At 35.2% G+C, this 25,747-nt stretch overlaps 2 protein-coding genes across 3 annotated transcripts in view; one reads left to right on the top strand and one right to left on the bottom strand.

Moving 5' to 3' along the window:
- LOC116433267 (paired box protein Pax-6) overlaps nucleotides 1-25,747 on the top strand; it is a 161,278-nt gene that overhangs the window by 107,278 nt on the left and 28,253 nt on the right. The window lies entirely within an intron of this gene.
- On the bottom strand, nucleotides 10,999-25,218 carry LOC116433264 (uncharacterized). The gene is given in 4 exon segments (XM_076372906.1): nucleotides 10,999-11,478; nucleotides 14,102-14,602; nucleotides 15,650-15,804; nucleotides 25,188-25,218. Coding segments are annotated over 4 exon segments (1,167 nt in total).

The following is a 25,747-nucleotide window of genomic DNA, read 5'->3' as shown; positions in this document are numbered from 1 at the left end:
ACCTACATCCACAAAACTCCAAACATTTCCAAAAAATAATATTGCAATAATATAACATAACAACACCCCAAAGCATTAAAAATCATCCAACAATTTCCCATAAAAAAACAACTCCTCAAAACCAAGTACAAAAATGATCCACGAGGCCTCATTTTTCACAGAGATCCATCCCTCACCCCCCCAGCCGCCCCTGTTGGTATATTAATTCGGCGATATTAATCAAGCAGCGAGTTCTCACGTACAAAAGGGTACCGTCGCGAGCGCAGTAGGAACCGTATTGTTTCGATACCCCTCAGTTCAATATCGACGTGGCCTGAGACGCGGCGCGTATACTCTGTGCACATCGTACAGAGAGGCGTTTGCACGTGGTCGTGGATTCTGAAAACTACGAGGGACATGCAGACGGAAGGATCACAAAGGCCTCTCTCTCTCCCGGTGAGGCGAGAGCAGGTGCCGGCCGCGAGAGAGTCGAAAAGAGTTCGACGCGGCTGCCGACGGGGGATCCTCAATCACTACGGCCCTGCGTCGGAGCTACCGTCTTTTTCCCCGACGACCTTCTACTTTTCTGCTCGCATTGTTTCACCTTCTATCGCATGGCACCGCGTGGGATCATTGAATGCTAGGAATGGTAGGAATACTTTTGAGGAAGTGGGGTAGAAGTGGAGTGGAAGTGGGGTGGTTGAGAAGTGGATTTTAGAAATTTGGGTTTGGGTGGTGGAATTAGAGATTTAATTATGTTAGGTTGTAGGTTAATATTTTATCAGAGTTCTGTGGAATCATCGAAAAGGAATTAGCTGAGAGAGATCATTGAATAGTAGGAATACTTTGGAGGAAGTGGGGTAGTTTCGAAGTGGATTTGGGAAATGTTGGGGTTTTAGGTGATAAAAGGTTAGGTTACGGATTACCATTTTATCGGAGATATATAGAATCACCAGAAAAATCATCTGAGTGGATCATTGAATGGTAGGAATACTTGGAGGAAATGGGGTTGTTTCGAAATGGATTTGGGAAATTTGGGGTTCGAGGTGGTGGATGTTGGAGATCTGATTAGGTTCAATTGAGATTGAGACCCGAATAGGTGCTGAGCAGGATGGAAAGATGAAGGTTTAAGCAAGATCTGATTGAGACTGAGAGCAAGATCTAATCAAGTCTTAATGAAGACCAAGACTTAGTCAAGTCCTCAACAAAACCAAGACATATGCAGGTCCTTAACAAGATCAAGACTTAGTCAAGTCCTCAACAAGACCAAGACTTAATCAAAACTTAACCAAAACCAAGATTTAATCAAGTTCTAACCAAGCCCAAGACTTAATCAAGTCCTAACCAAGACCAAGTCCAAGATCTAATCAAGTCCTAATCAGAACCAAGACTTAATCAAGTCCTCAACAAGACCAAAACTTAATCAAGTTCTCAACAAGAGCAAGACTTAACCAAGTCTTAATCAACACCAAGTCCAAGATCTAACCAAGTCTTAACCAAGACCAAGACTTAATAAAGTTCTCAACGAGACCAAGAATTAATCAAGTCTTAATCAAAACCAAGTCCAAAATCTAACCAAGTTCTATTTCTAGACCAAGACTTATCCATGTCTTTATCAAGAACAAGACCCTGATGTAACTAAGTCCTAATCAAGACCAAGACTTAACCAAGTTCTAATCAAGACCTACACCAATATCTAACCAAGACCTAACCAAGATCTCACCAATATTCAGATCAACAAGTTATTTCCAATTTCCCTCAACCTAAACAAAACTATTGTAAATTAAACCTATTCCACTATCCCATACATTCCATGGCACATGTCCATGAAGTTTGACACCTCACTTCCAGGGTTTGTAAAAATGTAAGACTATTACATTATGTCAGAACCCATAAACAAAGTAAAAACCATCACGGAGCATCGACCCCGTCCAGACACAGGTCTCATTATATGGGAATCCTGTAATCATACGGGAACACGTGGATTGCCATGAGAACCATGCTTGACCACCCGCGAGCACAGAAAAACTATGGCTCGGTAAACGAGACGACGACTGGTGAAAAGAGGTTAGGTTAAGAAAAGACGCGGCGAGGGGCGACGTTCGGCCGGCGAAGTCGGGGGTTATGGTTTTCTGGAGACCGTTTGTATGGCGGATGGAAAAAGGTGGCAGCGCGCTCTGCAGGACCCACTCCTCGCCGTTCCCCATCGTTTGTCTCGCCTCCGCGAGGGCTCGCGCCGAAGGAAATAGCGGGAGGCCCCCGCGGAGACTGTGGGAACGCGGCCAAGTCGTATCTTTCTCAGGAGAAGTCAAAATTGAGAGATGCAGGAATTAGGGGATATGGGGATAGGGGATAGGGGATTGAGTTGGAGCTTGGTTGGGTAGAAATATTGTTTATTGGATTCGAAGGTTCAACAATTAGAGAATATTGAAGAATGGGGTTGGTTGGGGTTTGGTGAGGTGAGAATATTGTTTATTGGATGTAAATTTTAAAAAATTAAAAAATATTGAAGAATGGGGTTGGTTAGGAGTTGGAGGACTAAGAATATTGTTTATTCTATTAAAGTTTGTAGAAAATAGATAATATTGAATAATGGGGTTGGTTAGGGCCTGGTAGCCTAAAAATATTGTTTATTCCATTAAAATTTGGAGAAAATATTGAATAATGAACTTGGTTAGGTCTTCATAAGCTACGAATATTATTTATTCCACTAAAATTTTCAGAAATCCGAAAATATTTAAAAATTCACTTGGTTAGGTCGTAGTAAGTTAAGAAGAATATTATTTATTAACATTTGAGAAAATCACAAACTATCAAATATTAGCTTAACAGCATTAACTTCTGAAATGATTATACACATTCCAAAGTCACAGAAAGTATGGCTTCTAACCTCCAAAAACCAAAGCAACAACTAAATCTTCCAATCACCAAAAAGAATATTATATTCCATTAAAATTCACAAAAATAAAAAAATAAAAAAAATCACCTAAACAGCATTAACTTCTGAAAAGAATTATACACATACAAAAGCCACAAAAAGTAGGGCTTCCTAACCTATAAAAAAAAAACAAAAATTTCATTAAAAGTCACAAAAAACAAAAAAATATCAAAGATCAACTGAACAGCATTCACTTCTGAAATGATTATACATATTCCAAAGCCATAAAAATTAGGGCTTCCTAACCTCCAAAAAAACCAAAAATTCCATTAAAATTCACAAAAATCAGTAAACATCAAACCATGCTGAAGAAAATGGCAGGAGGCTCCTGCTGCGACTATGGGAACGCGGCCAAACCCATATCTTTCTCCAGAGAAATAAAAATTCCTTACGCTCGTGGTCGCATAAGTCATCCTCAGGACAATTGTGGGGAACAGTGTTACTATTACGGGCCTGGCAAATAAATCGTTGATCACCAATTTATACCTAGTGCCGGGGAATGTTTGGGAGAATGTTTCGGTTACGAGTCTGCGTTCGATAACCTAAAAATGTTAAGACATATGTAACTGTATAATAAATTATAGGAGTATATAATTATTTATTTTTATTAATTTGTCTGTTCTTCTTTTCTTCATTTATTAGATAATAAATTCAAAATAAATTATTATCATTTTTTGTAGAGTTGAAAATATTCAAAAAAACATTCTTAACTGTAGAATAAATTATAAGATTATATAATAAATTATTTTTATTAATTCTACTTTTCTTCCTTTATTCATTTATTATATAATAAATTCTTATAAACTGTACAATAAATTATATATTAATTATTGAGTATATATTTATATTATAATATATTTACATTATAATATAATAGTATATTGTATTATATTTAGTATATAATAATATAGTATATAATATAATAATATATCATAACATATCTAGTATATAATAATTTATTCTAATTAATTCATCTTTCACGCTCTCATTAACTTATTACATAATAAATTCATAATAAATTCCTCTGCTTAATACTCCCATATAAATAGTTACAACATTGATATTCCCATAAAAATATTTTCCTACCATCTACCATTTCAATGCACTACCAATTTCTACAAAAATGAAATATTATTTAATTTTCTTATGTACTGTCATAATTCAGTATATAATGATTATTTATATTATAACATAATATACTATGGTATATAAATATAATATAATATACTATTGTATATAAATGTAAGAGAATATACCATTATATATAATTATAATATATTATTATATTGTATAATATATTATAATATAATTATAATTAATTATAATAATTAATTTAATATATTATAATATATTAATTATTATTTAGCGTATAACAATTTATTTTAACTAACCCATCTCTCCTTTTGTCATTAACTTATTACATAACAAATTCCTCTTCCCAATATTCCCTTACAACTTTCTCAACATTAATTCCCAAAAATTAATTAATAAATTAATTCCTAAAAATTAAATAATCAATTAATTCCCAAAAATTAATTAATCAATTTCTAAAAATCTGAAACATCTCAATACTCTCTTAATCCATCACGACACAATCACACGAGCCCCCAATCCCAAAAACCTTTTGTTTCCATAGAAAAAATAAAATCGCCGTAGCAATCGCACTTTTTATCTGAATAATCGTCTCCGGTCACCGGATGTTTGCGTGTTGGATTTCCACGGTAAAACATTGTTGTTCCCGATTCCTGACGCAAGGGTAGATTTATCTGATTCGACGAAGCCGTTGACAATGCAGCTGCAATACCGTCTTTGGCTTCGTTTCCATGGGGCGATATAACGAGATGATTAATCTCCCGGCAGCCAGTGTTCCAAAGTATAATATTACTGTGGCATAATTATTATATCATTATCAATGCTCGTGGCATTATGTAAATGAATGAACTCCGAGGGAAACGTAATACCACGAATATCATTACACGTGAAAGCATTCTGATTTTCTGAAATGATTGTACACATTCGGATGCCATAAAAAGTATGGCGATGATGGTGACTCACATTTCTGATGATTCCACAGAAAATTATGAGTTACTACCAGAAACAGTTGTATTACTGGGTTTGTGCTGTATGAATTGATTGCATACTGTGTTGCATGAAAGAAGGCTTCTCTAACCTACAAAGAACAAAGGAACTAAATCCTCCAATAACCAAAAAGAACATTATATTCCATCAAACTATTGAAAAATCATTTTAACAGCATTAACTTTTGAATTTCTGAACTTCTGAAATGATTACACACATTCAGAAGGCATAAAAAATATGGCAATGACAGAGAGTCACGTGATTTCATTTTCTGATGATTCCACAGAAAATTATCGTGTGAGTCACTACCAGAAACAATTGTGTTATATTAAATATATTTCTCCTAAAATATAGATTAAATATACTTACTAAACAGATCCATCCTAGAATACAGGTTATATATTTACTAACAACTTTACCCTAAAATATACATTATATATTCATCAACCACATTCACCCTAAAACACAGCTAACACATTTCCCAAATATATTCCTCAAAAAATATAAATAGATAATATATTAATATATTAAAATTTTAAACGTAGCAAGTAGATTCATCCTTAAATATAAATAAACAATATATTAATATATTAAAATTATAAATGTAGTAAACAAATTTACCCTAAAATATATATTACACATTCATCAACCACATTCACGAAAAAACACAGCTAACACATTTCCCAAATATATTCCTCGAAAAATACAATAAGAACAGACATCCACTTCCTCGCTTATAAACTTCCCCAAAAAACGTCCACCAAGGTTGTTCGACCCCTTACGGTTAATTTCTGCGGCAACACCCTCGCTCCGCGGGTTGTTTGAAAATTATAAAAATAATCAGTCACCGGAAGGAACGCGGTTATTTAAAACTGGCTCAGTCCACAGTGGCATTGCTAAATGTCAGACACTTTCCCTCGCGGTTTTTTTCTCTCCTCTTCTAAAAATAAACCACCGCCGGACAAAAACAAGGAACTCGTTAGGGGACGAGGGAAAGAGAGAGAGACAGGCGGGTGGAAAACGTGGCGGAGGTAACTTCCGGAAAAATTAATATCCCGTGGGCAGGTTGATGCGCCGGCTGGTTGGCTCAAGTGCAGACGTCCATGTCACCGAGATGGGAACGATGGAGGAAGATAGTCGAGATCTGAACGCGAAACTTTCTTCATCCCTGGTGTCATAATATCAGAGGCGAAAATATATTAAGTCACAGTGTGGATTGTGGTTTTGCTGTGGTTGGTTTGTTTTTTGAGATTTAAATAAACAAAACTTTGTTCTAATCTAATTATAATGTGTAAAATTATACTATATAACGAAGGAGGATGTAGTTTAGATTTAAAAATCATAATATTAGAGGCAAAAATATATTTTTTGTATTTTTTTTATTTTTAAAAATTTAGATAATCAAAACTTTATTCTAATTTAATTATAATATATAAAATTATATTAGACAGTGAAGGAGAATATATTTAAAACTTAAAAATCATAATATTAGAGGTAAAAATATGTTTCCTTATGTTCCTTTTATTTTTTTTAAATTTAGATAAACAAAACTTTATTCTAATCAAATTAGAATCTATAAATTTACACTAGACAGCGTAGTAGAATATATTCTAGATTTAAAACAGTTTTGTTCATCTTAAAAATTCTTTTCACTTATATTCCATTATATATTTTACAAAAATTCTTATAGCACTCCAAACTACACTATTCTTCAATGTACTAAAATATTTTCTAAACTATATTACTCATTCTCATTCACTTACATAAACCATAATCCCACCATAATTTTATAATAATTATTAAATATTCCACGTTTTCCGAATCTCAAAATAAAACTGTTACCAATCTTTTCAAATTTTTTCCACCATTCTCTCTTTAGTAGTCTCCTCTACCTTAAGTATTCAATAAAAACTGAGAGTAAAACGAATAATACACGGATCGTTCAAGTAACCATTGTACGAATGCCAATGGAAAGTTTCGAAGAAAGTGAGGTTAGTCCATGGGGTTTCAAGCAACCACAGCTCTCTTGCCAACTGGCCCCGTCTTAAGATCGGTGGAGTTTAATTGGTCTTGACCACTTGACCAGAGTAATTGGCCAATCTGAAATTTGATTTCAACCTGGCGTCTCGAAAGTACTTAATACCTTTGTTCCCGACTAATCGGCTCCGGTTTGAGTTTGCTGAAGTTCACCGAGGATTTTGCGAGACTATCATCGTAGGCTGCGTTTGGTGTGTTTCCATTGTAACTGACAGAAACAATTGGGTTACTGGATTTGTGCTGTATAAATTGACTATATACCGTATTGCATAAAAGAAGGCTTTTCTAACCTCCAAAAACAAAAGCAACGAGCAAATCCTCGAATCGCCAAAAAGAATATTATATTTCATCAAAATTCACAAAAATCAGAGACCATAAAAAATTAACTAAACAGCATTATCTTCTGACATGATTATACACATTCAAAAGCCTCAAAAAGTATGACAATGACAGTGACTCATATGATTTCTGATGATTCCACAGAAAATCATCATGTGAGTTAATACCACAAACAATTCTGTTACTGGATTCCTGCTGTATAAATTAATTGTATACTATGATGCATAAAAGATGGCTTCTCTAACCTTGAAAAACCAAAAATCTCATTAAAATTCTCAAAAATCAATAAACATCGAACCAATTGTAAAAATCTCCAACTCAACCTCCCATCAACACTACCATCCATATACTGTATTGCATAAAAGGAGGCTTTCCTAACCTCCAAAACGAAAAATTCCATTAAAATTCCCAAAAATCAATAAACATCAAACCAATTGTAAAAATCTCCAACCAACTCAACCTCCCATCAACACCACCCAAAACCACCCCCGAAGAATCTCAGCTTGCGCAATTACATTTAACCGGGGTTGACGCGTTATCAGCGCGAACCGAACGAGAAACAAGTTTCCCCGATCCGATTGAACTAAAAAGGAAAAAATTGGCCGCGGCGGTTGCGGAATACGATGAAAAGCGACCGGCCGGGAGAAAGGGAGAGCATTTCGGTGGGTTGGAACGTGGCGGTAGAATTCGAGGAGGATCCCGTCGAGGGATTGGCCGCGCCGAAGTGAACTTATGAAACGGCCAACCCCGGCGGAGTCGAGGGAGATATTAAATTTCTGGAATTTTGCGGTTAGGCGCGTCTACATGCCGACGGCTGTCTCTGTCTGTCTCTCGCTGACACGTCGGTGCCTATGGCTTCGCCCACGTGCCGCGGCTAAGAATATTGTTTCATGGGATTTCTTCCATTACCTTCTCTCGATGCGGTGGTTCGAGCACATGCTAAGTACGTGCGAGTGGTTTGTTGCTTGGTATAGGGAGGTGCAAAGGTGTGGGACGGATTGGTTTTTTGGAAATGTTTGGAGTTTGAGGATTGAGACGAAATTTTTTTCTAATTTAGTTGTAATGTGTAAATTTATGGTATATAGCGAAGAAGGATATATTTTAGATTTAAAAATCCTAATACCACAGGCAGAAATATGTTCTCTTATATTTTTTTTATTTTTTGAAATTTAGATAAACAACATTTTTTTCTAATCTAATTATCATATATAAATGTGTATTAGATAGTGAAAAGGGATATACTTTAGATTTAAAGATCATAATATCAGAGGCAAAAATATATTGTCACCCTATAAATTATACGATTTTGTTGTGGTTATTTTATTTTTTAGGATTTAGATAAACAAAACTTTGTTCTAATCTAATTATGATGTGTAAATTTATACTAGATAGTCAAGGAGAATAGATTTTAGATTTAGAAATCATAATACTAGAGGTAAAACTGTGTGTTCATATATTTCTTTTATTTTTAAAAATTTATATAAACAAAACATTGTTCTAATCTAATTGTAATGCATAAATTTATACTGGATAGTGAAGAAGGATATAGTTTATATTTAAAAATCATAATTTTAGAAGCAAACATTTTTTTTCTCAGGTATCTTTTATTTTTAAAAATTCAGAACAAAAAAACTTTGTTCTAATCTAATTAGAACATATAAATTTATACTTGATAGTGAAGGAAGATGTATTTAAGATTTAAGGATCATAATATTAGAGGCAAAAATATGTTTCCTTGTGTTTCTTTCATTTTTTAAAAATATTAATATAATTGTAACTATAATACAATTATAAATATTAATATAATCGTGTTAATATTTATAATTCTATTTATAATACTTATTTATAATTATATTAATATTTATAATTGTATTAATATTTATAGTTATATATATAATAATTATTTACACTTATATTTTGGTTTCTTAGGGAATAAATACTTTGAGGACGTTTTGTTATTCTAACGTTAGTGGATTGTTTATAAATTCTATGGAAATTAGAATATTTCTCAATTTTAATAAGACGAATAATCAATTTAATTTTCAATATTATGATTCTAAATTAAGAATACAGGTGTAGTATCATTCAAAGTTTTTTATTTAAGTAATTAACATTCTGATTAGAATAATTAGAATTACACTATCTTAAGTCTCAGCTGCGAGGTTCTCTTCCCACTAAGTTTTTCTTAAAATTATTCATAATTATGTACAAGCAGAATTCTTGTGTTAATTAATTAAATTATTTTCTCTTGAGAAATATAAATTGTTTAAAATTTCTCTTATATACAATATAATAGAAACCTATTTTCTATATTCTCATTAAAAAATAGAAAATAATTTACTTATTGAAAGCATAGATTAAGACAAATTAATGAAATATCATCAAAAAGGTTGAAACAATGGAACTTGAACTACAAATTCCTTAAACCTAACCCAAAAAACAGTTACAGTTCAATTAATTTTACAAAATAGATAATTGAATCCCAAAATCCTACATTCAATTAAAATTTTCTAATTGTTCTAATGTATCACTAATATTAATACTAGAACTGCCAGCCAGGTCAAAATGATTTTTCTTGATTTCTTCTTCTTGAAAATTATTGAAAAGACAACAAATTATTGTTAAATGCAAACTGGGTTTAATTAATTGATTATTTTTAGTTTGTAGTTCTAATGTTGCAAATTACTCAAATAAATCTCAAAAGAAAAACAAGTGCACGATATATTCAATGACAATCATTTTATTTTCATTTTTATTGTTATTTCATTGTTACTTTCGTCCTTAACCTACCGAATCGACGTGAATAAATGTTAATGAATTTAGGCCGTTGTCACGGTCCTCGTCAATAAGAACAATCGAAAATTTACAACATAAATACATGAATCATCGCATTGGTGCAAAAGTACTGACGGTTTTTGTACGTGTGGTTGACAAGCATACTTCTTTCTTCGATGTAACTAACATGTGACAAAGATAACTGTTTTAGAACTTTTTTCTTTAACGTGGAGGAAATCTGTTCAAACGTTCTCAAACATTGTCAAACAATTTAAACTATGTTTCAAACGTTCTCAAACATTGTCAAATAACTTAAACTATGTTTCAAACGTTCTCAAATATTGTCAAACAATTTAAACTCAGTTTCAAACGTTTTCAAACGATTTAAACATGTTTTCAAACATTGTCAAACAATCTAAACTCTATTTCAAACGTTTTCAAACGAGTTAAACTTGTTTGTAAACATTATCAAATAATTCGAACTTGTTTGCAAACATTGTCAAATAATTCGAACTTGTTTGCAAACATTGTCAAATAATTCGAACTTATTTTAAAACATTGTCAAACAATTCAAACTTATTGCAAAACGTTTTAAAATTGTTCAAACTGTTTTATAGCGTTTTTAAACAATTCAAACTTATTTTCAAACATTGTCAAACAGTTCAAACATACTTCAAAACATTTTCAAACTATTCAAACCGTTCTCAAACCTTATCAAACAGTTCAAACAATTCTCAAACATCGTCACACATCATCAAACATCTCCAAACCACCGGACGCCTTCTTTCCAGCCACCCCACACGAAAACCGCAAAACCCCGCACCAAGCCAGCCTCTATCACCTTCGAATCTCTACTGTACAGAGAGAATGTATCTAGACTCGCCGGCTGGCACCTGGTAATTGGTAGTGTAGGTAGTGTAAGAGGAGCTGACCGGGTTGGCGGCGGCTAACGGGATCACGCTGGCCGGGTTGTCGTATTGGTACTGCACTTGGGCGGCGACCGGTTTGATCTCGAGTTTTTGCGGTTTCGACTCGACGACGGGGGCGGCCGCGATCGGCGCGACGGGCGCGACGGACACTTGCAGACTGGCGGGCACTATCTGTAGCTTCTGCAGCGGCGCGTACGCGTAGATCGGTCCGCGGAGAGGCTCCACGTTCTCGGCGCGGATCTTCGCGAAGTACTTCATCGCCTCGACGTCTTGGCGGCTGACGTACTGCACGCGTTGCAGGCGGCCGTCAGGCAGCGCGATGTAGTACTCGCCGGACTGCTGGGGCTGTTGCTCGTCCACCTCTTCGTCCTCGAGCTCGTTGACGGAGTTTACGGGCTCGGACTGGGGAGAGAAATTGTTAGCTGTTATTTTTGAGATTGTGTACAGTGGACTGGTTTAATGAGGAAAATTAATCTTTTGAGGAAGGGGTTTGAAGTGTGTAGAGCCTCGAGTGGATAAAGCATGATCATCTTCATTGCGTGATTCGTAATCATCGAGACCTATCAAGACATTCTCAATAATGGTACCAATGGATTGCAGAGATCGTCCTGATTAAAATGAGTACAAACACGATAGGGATCGGATAAGTTTCATGGATTTCATGGAAACTAGCCTTTAGTTACGTTAATTGCAACAATATTGTAAATCTAGTCCGATTCGTGTCGGATTTGGACTCATTTCAATTAGCACGATCTCAGAAATTCACTGCTGCTGTATTTGAGAAGGTATGATTAAAATTACTGCAATTGAAATTTTCTTGGTTACATATTTAACCTTCTCAATCATGGTACCAATGGAATGTTGAGATTCTTCCGATTAAAATGAGCCCAAACATGATAGGAATCGGACTAGTTTCTCGAGTTCATGGAAACTAGCCTTTAATTTCGTTAATTGCATCAATTCCGTAAATCTAGTCCGATTTCCATCGTGTTTGGACTCATTTTAATCAGCACGATCTCAGCAACTCACTGTCACTATATTTGGAAACGTATCGTTAAAATTACCAATTGAAATTTTTTCATTTCATATTTATACTCAACCGACTATCTATCCCACTTCTACTCACTATATCGATTCTCTGCGTTTCTCAGGCTATACTCGAGTCAGTTGGAAGGAAATATCTTCTCCCTGTGCTTCTACTCGCTTAAATTTTACTGCAGGGACTAAGAATTGAAAAAATTTAAACGATCTCAATTCTCGTATACATCAATTTCAGGATTACAAAATCAGCCTCCTTAATAATTTCTCAAAAAAACATCTGTGCCTTTGCAATAACTACAAAAAAACAAATCAACTATCTCATTTTGACCCATCTGATAGTCATTAAACTTTCAATTCTTTTATATAGCAATTCAAGTATTTCCAAATCAGTTTCTTTAAAAATTTTAATATGGTTTAATAATTAATAATAATAATAATAATAACAATGATGATGATGATGATGATGATGATGATGATGATGATGATGATGATAATTAATAATAATAATAATAATAATAATTAATAATAATAAGTATTACTGATGCAAATGTGTTAAAAACACAGAATACTCAAAATAATCTTAAAAATAAATAAATCAATAAATCGATAAATCAAAAAAAGTCATCAAAAACTGAAAATAACCAATTATTCCAATTTTCGTAGTAATTACACGTTAATCGTATTAAACGCTCGGTAGTTCCAGTATCAAAGAAAAGATCTACGCGACAGGCAACACAAAGCCACCTGAAAATCTGATCGGCAGATATAATCCATAATCGTCGTTAGATCACAATCTTTCGCGTCACTGATGAGGATTGAATAGATGAACGGAAAGAAAGAACTTAATTAGCCCCGCGGAAGAAAAGGGACGAGATCGGTGGTAGAAGAAAGGGAGCAATTAAGTGATCGCTCGATTTTTAAAACCGCTCGAAAAAAGATCACGAGCCTCGTGAACGGCCCCGATACTCGAGCCACGGCTGACTGCGTTACAGATTGTGTCACGCCGGCTTCGAATTCGGTTGGGGCGCACGCGTGCCTGCACAGTGATCGAAAGTAAACGGAGACATGAATACTAATGTCGTTAAGACCACCAAATAAGAACGGGGAAACAAGAGGAACGAAAACGAGAGGAGACGCGAGTCGGAATTCCGTTGTACGTTACTCGCGCGATTGGTATCCTGTCTGTGGGATGAGTTACAACAATAGTAATGTTAATGCAATTATCAGACTGTTTTGTGGAGGGAATTTTTACTAAGGTGTTTGGGAGATTTTTCTGATTGAAACGAGCCCAAACATGACATACTTTCAATATTTCCACGTCTCGATTTAATAATAATAATAATATTATAATGTATTATATAAAAGCAATTATGAAACCTTTTGTGAGGGATTTCTTTGAACTGAAATTTTTGCCAAGGTGTCTGTGAGATTCTGTTGATTGAAATGAGCCCAAATATTACATACTTTAAATCACAATTTTCCAAAAAAAATAGGTTATGTTATTTTTCGAAATATGCAAACGTGTTCCAAAATACGCCGTGTTTGGGCTCATTTTAATCAGAAAAACCTCGCTAATCAATTAGCAGTACTTCCAATTGATAAAAGTGAAAAATAAGAAACTTTAACATCGCACTAGTACTGAATAGAATTATACCTCATTAAAAATTTTGTTGTCATTTACTAATACTATTAAAAATACGATAACTAACGATTGCCTGAAACTACATTCCAATAAAAATTTCAATACATTAAATAGTTTCCAAGTAATTCTCTCATAAATGAAATCATCAACAACTATCAATTACCACAAACAGAAACAAACATAAAAAAATAATAACAATGACTATTATAAAAAAATTTCCTCACGACAACTCTACTAACTAAAAATTACCCAATGCAAATTGTCAAAACTCCCATCCTCATTTCCCAGCAGTCACCCTCATTCCCCAGCAATCACCCACAACCCCCATAAAACCCAACTCACCTCAGACTCAGTGACACTGGCAACAGTGGTAGCGTCCTCCTCCTCGGTGGTATTGGGCACCTCAGTGGTGGTGGCCTCCTGCGGGGGGCCATACTGCTGCTGAGGCACGGTTGGTGCTCCATACTGTCCCTGGGGCTGAGATGGCGCCCCATATTGCCTCTGAGGAGCTGCTGGGGCTCCATACTGCTGCTGAGGAGCTGCTGGGGCTCCATACTGATTCTGAGGAGCTGCTGGGGCTCCATACTGATTCTGAGGAGCTGCTGGGGCTCCATATTGATTCTGAGGAGCTGCTGGTGCTCCGTACTGTCTCGCTGCCTGCGGACTCCTCTGGGGCAGGTTGAAGGCTGGTCCAGCTGGCCTCCAGTTGGACGGCGCGTAGGGCGCATCAGCTACGGTGGTGGTCTCCTCCTGTTGTCTGGCGAAGTAGTACTGTCTCTGCGGCTGGCGGTACCTGGGCGGCTCGGCGACTACCACGGCGAGGAGGGCGAGGGCGATGATGAACTGTGGGAATGTTGATGGTTAGGGTTTGGTTGGTAGATTGAGTCTGGTTGGGGGTTGGTGGGTTTGAGGGCATCTGGGGATTTGTTGAAGTTGGGTTTGATTATGGGTTCAAGTTGGTGTTTGAGGTTGAGTTAGAGATTTGTTGAGGAATGTTGAGTTTGATTGTGGGTTGAAGTTGGTGTTTGAGGGTCGTATAGTGATTTGTTGAGATGTGGGTTTGCTTGGTAGCAGAGATTTGGTGTTCATGGGTCGTCTTGGTGATGTGTTGAGGAATGTGGGTTTGCTTGGTAGGTTGAAATTTTTGTTTCACTGTCGTCTTAGTGAATTGGTTACTCGACTGTGGTCTCAGTGGATTTGTTGATGGATCTGAACAGTTGTTTAATAATTTGAATTTGTCGTTTCACTGTCGTCTTACTGAATGTATCGTCCAACTGTCATCTTAGTATATTTGTCGATGAATCTGATTAGTTGTTGCTAGTTCAAATTTATCGTTTGACAGTCGTTTCTATTTACCCTAATTCAACATTTTTATAGCTACCTCATCCTCGAAAGTTAAAAATTAACAATAAACAAGTTATACTTAATTCATACCACAAATTATTAAATGACACATAAATTTATCAAATTCTCTTTAAAATCCCCATCACAATTATCATAAGGCAACTGGTGCGAGAAAAATTTCCTCTAATTTCCAAATAACCAACTTCCACCAATTATACTAAAAAAAAACAACAAATTAATTACTACTAATAATTGTAAATTATAATCGTCAATCTTACAGTACGATAGTCTACCTTCATTATAGTTGTACTTAACTTCGACTTTTCGTATTACACTCAACTAAATCACAAAACAATAAATTTATTAATCCTAATAATTGCTAATTATGATCATATAGTACGACAATCTTCATTATAGTTAGCTACATGCTTCGACTTTTCAAATTACACTCAAAAAACCCACAAAACAACAAATTAAACGACACAAACAAATTAATTAATACTAATAATTTTAAATTATGATTCTCGATATAAAACGATAATCTACCTTCATTGTAGTTGTAGTTAGCTATACGCTTTGACTTTTCGAGTCGACTGATGCCCAATGGCACCGCCGGCGGATTATATACGCGCAGACAGAGTCTCGGATGCGTTCTGCATCTTTAAGGAGACCCGCGCCGGCCGTCGGGTGACATTGACCTCCTAAAAGACCGATGAGTCCCCGATCACTGTTGGCTCATCATCCGGTGGCGTTTTACCTTCGCTTTTTTTCGGTGCTCCGCACGCATTCTAGAGTGGAAAACAGTTTTCGACACCTCGCGTCTCGCGCGCTCGACGTTTTCGCCGTTTTAGTGGACCTGTCGATGGATATGAACGGTTATTTGAGGAATTGGATTTGTTGATTTACTGTTATTTGGGTGGATTTGTTGATACACGTTGAAGATGTTTGGTAGTTTGAATTTTTTAGTCGATAGTTTGTCGTTTTAGTGGATTTGTTGATGAATTTGAATAGTTATATAATAGTTTGAAATTGTCGATGAATATGTACAGTTATTTGAGAATTTGAATTTCTTGTTTTACTGTTCTTTTAGTGGATTTTTTGATGAACTTGAAATTTTGTATGATAATTTGAATTTATTGATGAACTTGAAATTTTGTATGATAATTTGAATTTATTGATGAATTTGGACAGTGATATGGTAGTTTCAGTTTGTTGATAAATTTCAACAATTATATGCAAGTTTAAATTTGTCATTTGACTGACATATTAGTGCATTGGTCGATAAACGTTGAATCTGTTCGATAGTCTGAATTTATTATTTGATAATTTGTCGATGGATTTGAACTGTTATATGATAGTTTGAATTTGTTGATGAATTTGTACAGTTATTTGAGGATTTGGATTTGTTGATTTACTCTGGTTTTAGTGGATTTGTTGATGGACGTTGGAGATGTTTGGTAGTTTGAATTTGTTAGTTGATAATTTGTTGTTTTAGTGGATTTGTCGATAAATTTAAACAGTTATATGCTACTTTGAATATGTCGATGAATCTCAATAGTCAAATTCTAGTTTAAATTTTTCATTTGACTGACATATTAGTGTATTTTTTTATGAACATTGAATCTGTTCGATAGCTTGAATTTATTATTTGATAATTTGTCGATGAATTTGAACTGTTATATGCAAGTTTAAATTTTATTTTGAAAGTGGCTTAATTCCGTTTGTCAAAGAAATCAAGATAACCGTTATAATAGTTACATAACCTGTACATTCCAATTTCCCTACAAAACTCGAAACAACCCCAATTCCTCGTTAATTCAGCATCAATATTAATCAAAACAGTTCCAAAAAATCCCTCGAAATCTCAAGAAACCTTATTTCCCAACCATCCCAATTCCTCGTTAATTTCAACATCAACAATAATCCAAACAACTCTAAACAATCCCTTAAAATGTCAAGAAACATAATTTTCCAAACAAACCCAATTCCTCGTTAATTCGTCGTTAATTCCAACACCAACAAAAATCCAAGCAATTCCAAAAAATCCCTTGAAATCTCAAAAAACCTTTCAATTTTCATACAAAATCTCAAGAAACTTTCTAATTTTCATACAAAATTCCAATAAATATTCTGATTTCAACACAAACTACCAAAAACCTTCCAATTTTCCAAACAACCCCAATTCCCCGTTAATTTCAGCACCGACAAAAACCCAATCAATTCCAAAAAATCTCTTAAAATCCCAAAATACCTTAATTCCCGTCGATTCAACCCCCACGAACAATCCATCTGATTTCGAAAGAGCGTGACACGCTCGACCCTGACATTACCGCGTCCGCGGCGTCCGTCGTTCGTTTCTTTTTCTCGAGCGGCGATGAATTCGAGTCCTCTGTTGAATTGATTAGCTCGAAAATCATAGTCATGCCCGGCGCGTGCGGCGAATCAATTAAAATCGCATGCATACGTGCGCACTCGCTCCCATTTTCATCCGAGTTAAAATTAAATTGACGTAATCCTCGCATAATCGACGGAGAGTCGCGATCACCGATCGAATAGGACCGACGTAATCGGTCGTCGGCCGTCGACCGAGGAGAATCGGCCACGGACAAAGGATGATAAATTCTCGCTGATTCAGATGACCAGCCGTGGAATGCTAATAAGTGTCTTAGAAATTTTAGACGACCTCTAGTTGCGTGCGAGGCTACCCTTGGAAGTCTAGCGTTTCGAATTTTTTGCTTCGAATATTTGTGACTTGTGAAGTAGAAGTTAAGGAGAAATTTCTTGTGATTTTTACATTACAAACTACAGAAAAATTTATTCTGATTTTTAAACTGAAGATTATAAAGGAATTTCTTGTGATACTTAAATTGAAGATTACAGAGAAATTTCTTGTGATTTTTAAATTGAAGATTCCAGAGGAATTTCTTGTGATTTTTACATTAGAGGTTACAGTGGAATTTCTTGTGATTTTTACATTAGAGATTACAGAGAAATTTCTGGTGATTTTTATATTAGAAATTCCAGAGAAATTTCTTGTGATTTTTATATTAGAGATTACAGAGATATTCCTTGTGATTTTTAAATTAAAGGTTCCAGAGATATTTCTTGTGATTTTTATATTAGAGGTTACAGAGAAATTTCTTGTGATCTTTACAGTAGAGATTACAGACAAATTTCTTGTGAATTTTAATTAGAAATTGAAGGTAAATTTTATTAGAAGAAGTTTCTTGTGATTTTGGGAGTGAAGGATAAAGGTAGATTTTATTAAAAGATGTATTTCTTGTAGTTTTTATTTTAAATACAGTAATATTTCTTTATAAATATTTCCACATTAATTCCTCTTCCTAAAACTTCTACAAAGTTTTTATGTACTTGGTATTGACTTAGTTTCAAAGAATATCGTCTTTGTCTCGTCAAAAAATGTCCTCCATCCTTCATCACGAAGTATCTATTACATTCATCTACTCCAATCAATTCTCCGTCACAAAATATCTATTACATTCGTCTACTCCAATCAATCCTCATCACAAAAATTCACAACCACACAAAACCTCCCAAAACTCATCAATTTAATAATAACCAAACTACTTATGTATAGTCACATATCTACTGCATACATCTACTCCAATCAATCTTCCATCACAAAATTTCACAACCACCCAAAACCTCTCAAAACTCATAAATTGAACAATAACCAAAGTACTTATGTACATTCCCATATCTGTTACATTTATCTACTCCAATCTATCCTCCATCACAAAATATCTATTACATTCATCAACCCCAATCAATCTTCCATCGCAAAATTTCACAACCACCCAAATCCTTCCAAAACTCATCAATCCTCCATCACAAAAATTCATACCAATCCAAATTCTCCCAAAACTCATCAACCCTCATCACAAAAATTCACAACCATCCAAAACCTCCCAAAACTCATTAACCCTCATCACAAAAATTCACAACCACCCAAAACCTCCCAAAACTCATTAACCCTCCATCACAAAAATTCACGCGCACCGAAAACCTCCCAAAACGCATTACCTCAACAACAACCAAACATACTATTCTTTCAATGAATTTGCCAATGAACTTTGAATCTATTTGGTACTTTGAATTTCTTAGTTGATAGTTTATCATTTTAGTGGATTCCTCTCCTCCAATCAATCCTCCTTCACAAAAATTCATACCAATTCAAAACCTCTTAAAAATTGTTGTCTCGCTGAATTTGTCAATGAATTTTGAATCAGTTTGTTACTTTGAATTTCTCAGTTGATATTTATCATTTTACTGAAATCCTCTCCACTCAATCCTCATCACAAAAATCCCCAAGAACCCCCAACCCCCAACCCACCCTACACCCTCTACCCCCCAAAACCCGATCCGTCACAAAGATTTCCCATAAAATCCGCGCAAAGTTTAGCCCAGTCGTGACTCGCGGAATGTGGCAATGTCGAAGGGCGACGTAACAGAGACTAACTGCTCGACAAAGAGAGAAAGAGAGAGCGCGAGGGGGAGACGCAGAGGAGTCAGGGCCGCGCGGGGAGTGGTTGCCGGGGGTTGGGCGGGGTGGCCCGGGTAAAGCAAATTAGTCACACTCAAACGACTCCATTTCAATATCGGGCCTCGGCCCAGGGACAAAAGAAGGGCGAGATGCCTGTCTGTCTCCCTTCAGCCCTCGCTTTGCCGGTGGCCGCCGCTCCAATACCTTTGCTGCAGCCTGCAGGCTCGACTCTCTCTCTTCCTCTCTTCTAGGTTCTCTCTTTCTCTTTTTTTTCTTTTTTTAGTTTCCGATCCCCCTCCTTATGTCGATGACTTTATTCCTCGCGTGGTTTTCTTCGTTGCTCTTTGGTTGGACTTTAGTGTTAGGAGAGTGATGGTTTTGGTAGGTTGGGTATGGTGGATTGTGGTAATAGAAGGAAATCTACCCTAAAAAAATATCAAAATAACTTCTCGACACTCTCCTTCATTATTTTTCCTTTTTTCTTTTTTTTCTATTTTTTTTATTTTTTGGTCAGCCTCCTAGTGTTCCCAATATAATTCTTGGCTCTTTGCAAGGTTTTCTTCGTTGTTCTTTGGTTGGAGTTTAGTTTTGGGAGAATGATGGGCTTGATAGCTATGGTGGATTTTTGTTAAAGAGGAAAATAGAGGATTTATATTGAGTTGAAAGAAAGTTGGGAGACTTCCTGTAATTATATACTAGTCTACATTATTATATTAAATTTCCACATTCCCTCCAAAATAATTCCCTCAAAATAAACTCTCGACTCCCTCCTACCTTATTTTTTTTATTTTCTGATCAGCCTCCTTGTGTTCCCGATTTAATTCTTGGCTCTTCGCGTGGTTTTCTTTGTTGCCCTTTGGCTGGAAAGGGTGAGTTTAACTTTGGGAGAATGATGAGATGATGGGATTGATACGTTGACGATGGTGGATTTTGGTAATACAGAGGAAAACATAGGATCTGTATTGGATAAAGCTGGCAGAGTTAATGTAATTATGTAATGGTCTAGATTGTTATGGATGTTGAGGAATTTCAATGTTGAGAAGTTGTCTGAATGTCAGTAATTGAGGAATTGTTGGAATTTTGCTGTTGACAAATTGTCTGAACGTCAATGTTGAGGAATTGTTGAAATTTTAATGTTGATCGATTGTCTGAATATAAATGTTAAGAAATTGTTGGAATTTCAGTGTTGATAAGTTGTCTGAATGTCAATACTGAGGACTTGTTGGAATTGTTAGAATTTTGCTGTTGGCAGATTGTCTGAATGTCAATGTTGAGCAATTGTCTGAAGAATTGGTAATGCTATAATTAACGAGGAATTCGGGTTGTTCATAATTTTGTAGGAAAATTAGAAGATTTCTTCAGATTTTCTGTAATTTGCTTTCATTTAATAAAATTTAAAAAGCACTTATTCTACTACTGACAAATTATTAATCTGAATTTTATTTTATCACGACAAATACATTCCATATAAAAGAAACTCGCATAAACAAATACACACTACCTACAAAGAAACAGAAAATTTCTATACTTATTTTAAATCAAACAAATCAAACGAAACAGGAACAATTAATCTTCAATCAAAATCGAATGAACAAAACAGGAATAATTAATCTTCAATTGAAATCAAATCAAACAAAACAGAAATAATCTTCAATCAAATTCAAATAAACAAAACAGAAATACTTAATATTAAATCGAAATTAAATAAACAAAGCAGGAATAATTAATCTTAAACCAAAATCAAATCAAACAAAACAGAAACAACCTCCACTCAAACCCAAATCAAACAAATCAATAATAACCCTCGCTCAAAATCAAATAAACAAAACTCCCACGAAAACAGACCTCACTCTCTCCCAAAGCAAGATACTCGATCACCAGAACGCTCGCAAGATAAACTAAGTTCCCCGACAAGATGGCGTCACGCGAGAAGAAGAAAAACCCGCGGAACGAAAGGTGCGGCGGAAAGCGACGAACCGCGGTGCAAAAACGCGCGAGAAAAAAGGAGGGAACCCGGCGAGAAAGCTGCGAGGCAGCCCGGAGCTTCGTAATTGAATATATTTAAGCGCGGGAGGGACGTTTGTGCGGATTCTCGGCTTACAGGAACCCCATACCGTGGCAACGTCTGCGCGTAAACTGGATTAATCGTCTATGAAGGGAGACTGTAACCCTGCCGCATTCGTTTGCAATCAGATCCCCATGGGGAATCCGCTGGGACCAGGGAATGTTGCGTTGTTCTCGTTTATTATGTTATATCGATCATTCCCGTGGGGCGGATAGAGATAGGTTTTGTTGGATAGTGCGGAGTTTGGATAGTGGGAGAGGTGTGTGGAAGGATGTGGAGAAGGATATGTAAAAATTGGATTATTATGGATAGATGTATGATATAATTTAATATAATATATAATATATAATATATAATATATAATATATAATATATAATATAATATAATATAATATAATATTATTAGAATGATATATTTGTATTATACTATATTATATTATAATAATATATTATATCAGACTATATTATACAATATTGTATTATATTATTATTCACGCACAGATATATAATATAATATAATTATATACTATATTAGACTGTATTATATTATAATATATGATATTGTATGGAGAAGTTCAAAACATCGACTATTCATACACAAACACATAATATAATATAATATTATTATAATGATATATTGTATTATATTAAATGGAGAAGTTCGAAAAATCGACTATTCACAACCAAACATATAATATAATATAATATTATATTATATTATATAATATTATATTATATTATTAAAATAATACATTCTGTTATACTATATTATATTATAATAATATATTATATTAGACTGTATCATATTATAATATATTATATTGTATGAAGGAGCTACAATAATCGATTATTCACACATAAACGTATAATATAATATAATATACTGTAATATAATATTATTATAATGATATATTGTATTATACTATATCATAATACATTATACTGTATGGAGAAGCTCTAAAAATCGACTATTCCCACACAGATATATAATATAATATTGTATTATATTATTATAATAATATTAATATACAATAATATAATAATAATAATATAATGTATCACACTGTATTATATTATTAGAATATCGTTATATTATATTGTACTCCATGTATATGTATGTGTGTGTGTGTGTGTGTGTGAATAGTCGATATTTGTTGCTTCTCCCTATAACATAATATATTATTATAACAATATTATATCACATATATTTTATTGAAATATAGAAATATATCTTGCATCCAACATTAATATATAATATTCCTCTAAATCATCACATAATTCTGACAGCCCAAACTATATTTTACGTAATCAAAATGAAATTAATCCTATATCAAAATGAAATTAATCAAAACTAAATTAATCCTATATCAAAATGAAATTAATCAAAATCAAATAAATCCTATATCAAAATGAAATTAATCAAAATGAAATTAATCCTATATCAAAATAAAATTAATGAAAATCAAATAAATCCAGATATTATTCTCAAAAATTCGAAACTCAATGACTCGTTTCACTTTCATTTCTCCAATATTTTCTTTCCAAAAAATCACTGTATCGAAGAAAATATTACATAATCGAAGAGACCACCGAAATAACTGCTGGTAGCGAGCGTGTTAATTAACAACGCGATGAATGACAGTTCCTCGATCTCGGAGGAGAAACACGTCGTTTGCTACTTGGCCGCGCCTGACGCGATTTTCAATGATCACTTCGCCTTTTGATCGATGAGACGAGTCGGTCAAGCTAAACGCGTTACTCTTACGCCTCTCCCCTTGCCGCCCCCTGCCGTCTCGATACAGCGTGCAGGCTAAATTCCCCATAAAATCGGCTGTTTCGCAAGTGACCCCCTCGTTCAATGACAACTCGACAATTAGCGATTCCGGGAGCGTCCTCGGCGCGCAGTGGGTTATTCGGCTGATTTGGCGGGCTAAAGGTCTATTCGGACAGTTTTAAGTAAGTAGAAATGTGTTTGGGATTGATGAATAAGTAGGGAACGATGTGGAATGAATTGTTTTTTGTTTGGGATTTCAGTCTTGAGAAATTGTTGAAATTTTAATGTTGAGGAATTGATGGAATTTTAGTATTGAGAAATTGTTGAAATTTTAATGTTGAGGAATTGATGGAATTTTAGTATTGAGAAATTGTTGAAATTTTAATGTTGAGGAATTGTTGGAATTTTAGTATCGAGAGATTGTCTGAATTTCAACGTCGAGGAATTACTAGAATTTCAATGTTGAGGAATTGCTGGAATTTCAATGTTAAGGAATTGTCTGAATATCGATGTTCAGAAGTTTTTGGAATTTCACTGGCTTCAGATTGTTTGAATGTCAATGTTGAGGAAGTGTTGGAATTTCAATGTTAAGGAATCGTTGGAATTTCAATGTTGAGGAATTGTCTGAATGTCAGGAATTGTTGGAAATTCATTGTTGAGGAATTGCTGGAATTTCAATGTTGGCAGGTTGTCTGAATGTCAATGTTCAGGAGTTTTTGGAATTTCACTGTTGACAGGTTGTCTGAATGTCAATGTTGAGAAATTGTCGGAATTTCAATGTTTAGACGTTTGGAGGGGCTCAAGGTCCATTTGTGCAGTTTTAAGTAACTAGAAATATAATTGAGATTGATGAACGTGTGGGGAACGTTGTTCAATGAATTGTTTTTTGTCTGGGATTTCAGTGTTGAGGAATTGGAATTTCACTAGTGATAGATTTTCTGAATATCAGTGTTGGGGAATTGTTGAAACTTCAATGATGAGGAATTGTTTGAATTTCACTGTTGACAGATTGTCTGACTATCAATGTTGAGGAATTCTTGGAATTAGAATTGAGCAATTGTTGGAATTTTAATGATGAAGAATTGCTGTAATTTCAATGTTGAGAGACTGTCGGAATTAAATGTTCAGATATTGTCGGAATTTCAATGTTGAGAAATTGTCGAAATTTCAATGTTGAGAAATTTGGGAGGGCTAATGGTCCTTTTGAACAATTTTAAATAAAGGGAAAAATGAATTGATTTTTCCTTGGAATTTCAATGTTGAAGAATTGCTGGAATTTCAACGTTGAAGGATTTTTGGAATTTCACTATTGACAGATTGTCTAAATGTCAATGTTGAGAAATTGTTGGAATTTCAATGTTAAACATCTAACTCCATATTTAAACAAACAAACTCCCACACAACTCCTACACATCCTCATTCCCATTCAACCACACAAAATCGCACACTATCCCACATCATCTCATCATATTCCCACATTCCTTCCAAAAATTCAACCTAACCTCCTTCATTCTTCTCATTTAAACACACAAAATCCCACACAACTCTCCAACATCCTCATTCCCATTCAACCACACAAAATCACACACTATCCCACGTTCTCGCATTACATTCCCACATTCCCCCCAAAAGAAACTCAGCCAAACCTCCTTCATTCTTCCCACTTAACCACAAAATCACACAAAACCTCCACTAACTGAATTCATCCTCACCCACCCCGTAATCACACACTCCCACACACTATCCCACACCATTCCATCACATTGCCACATTCCCTCCAAAAAATCTCAACCCAACCTCCTCCACTTTACCTCCCCCGATCCAACATCAGTCGCACACCAGCCCACAGCGTGCCGATTCCACCGTCGGGGACGCGTTTTCAAGTCCTCGGGTCGATACGCGATTTTATTTCGACAATGTTACCCCAGGGACGAGCCACGGGGGTGTGTAACGATAGAGAAATTGTTTGGCTACCAGTTGCGCGCTCCCAAAAGGCTCGTTTTGCAAGTCGTAAACGAATTAGGGCCTTCCACCGGGTATTCATTCGGCCAGGGAAGAGAGAGCCGAGATCACCCTTGGCACATTGATTTACATTGCGGTTCACAGGGTGAGCTGCAACCCCATTAGAGCTGTTAATACAAATTGGTCGCGTTCGCGGTCAATTAATTTGCCGGTTTAACCGACGCCAATGGCCGTTTCGTTCGGTTTTTCAACCTGTTGTCCCATAGGAACTGGTGAGAGTCGTGGCGAAGGTTCTTGAAGTGATTCGATGAATGTACAGAGTGTTCGTGATATTAGCAG

Source organism: Nomia melanderi, chromosome 1 (genome assembly GCF_051020985.1).
Source record: "Nomia melanderi isolate GNS246 chromosome 1, iyNomMela1, whole genome shotgun sequence".
In the NCBI taxonomy this organism is placed as follows: Eukaryota; Metazoa; Arthropoda; class Insecta; order Hymenoptera; family Halictidae; genus Nomia; species Nomia melanderi.
This window is presented reverse-complemented; position numbering and strand designations above follow the sequence as displayed.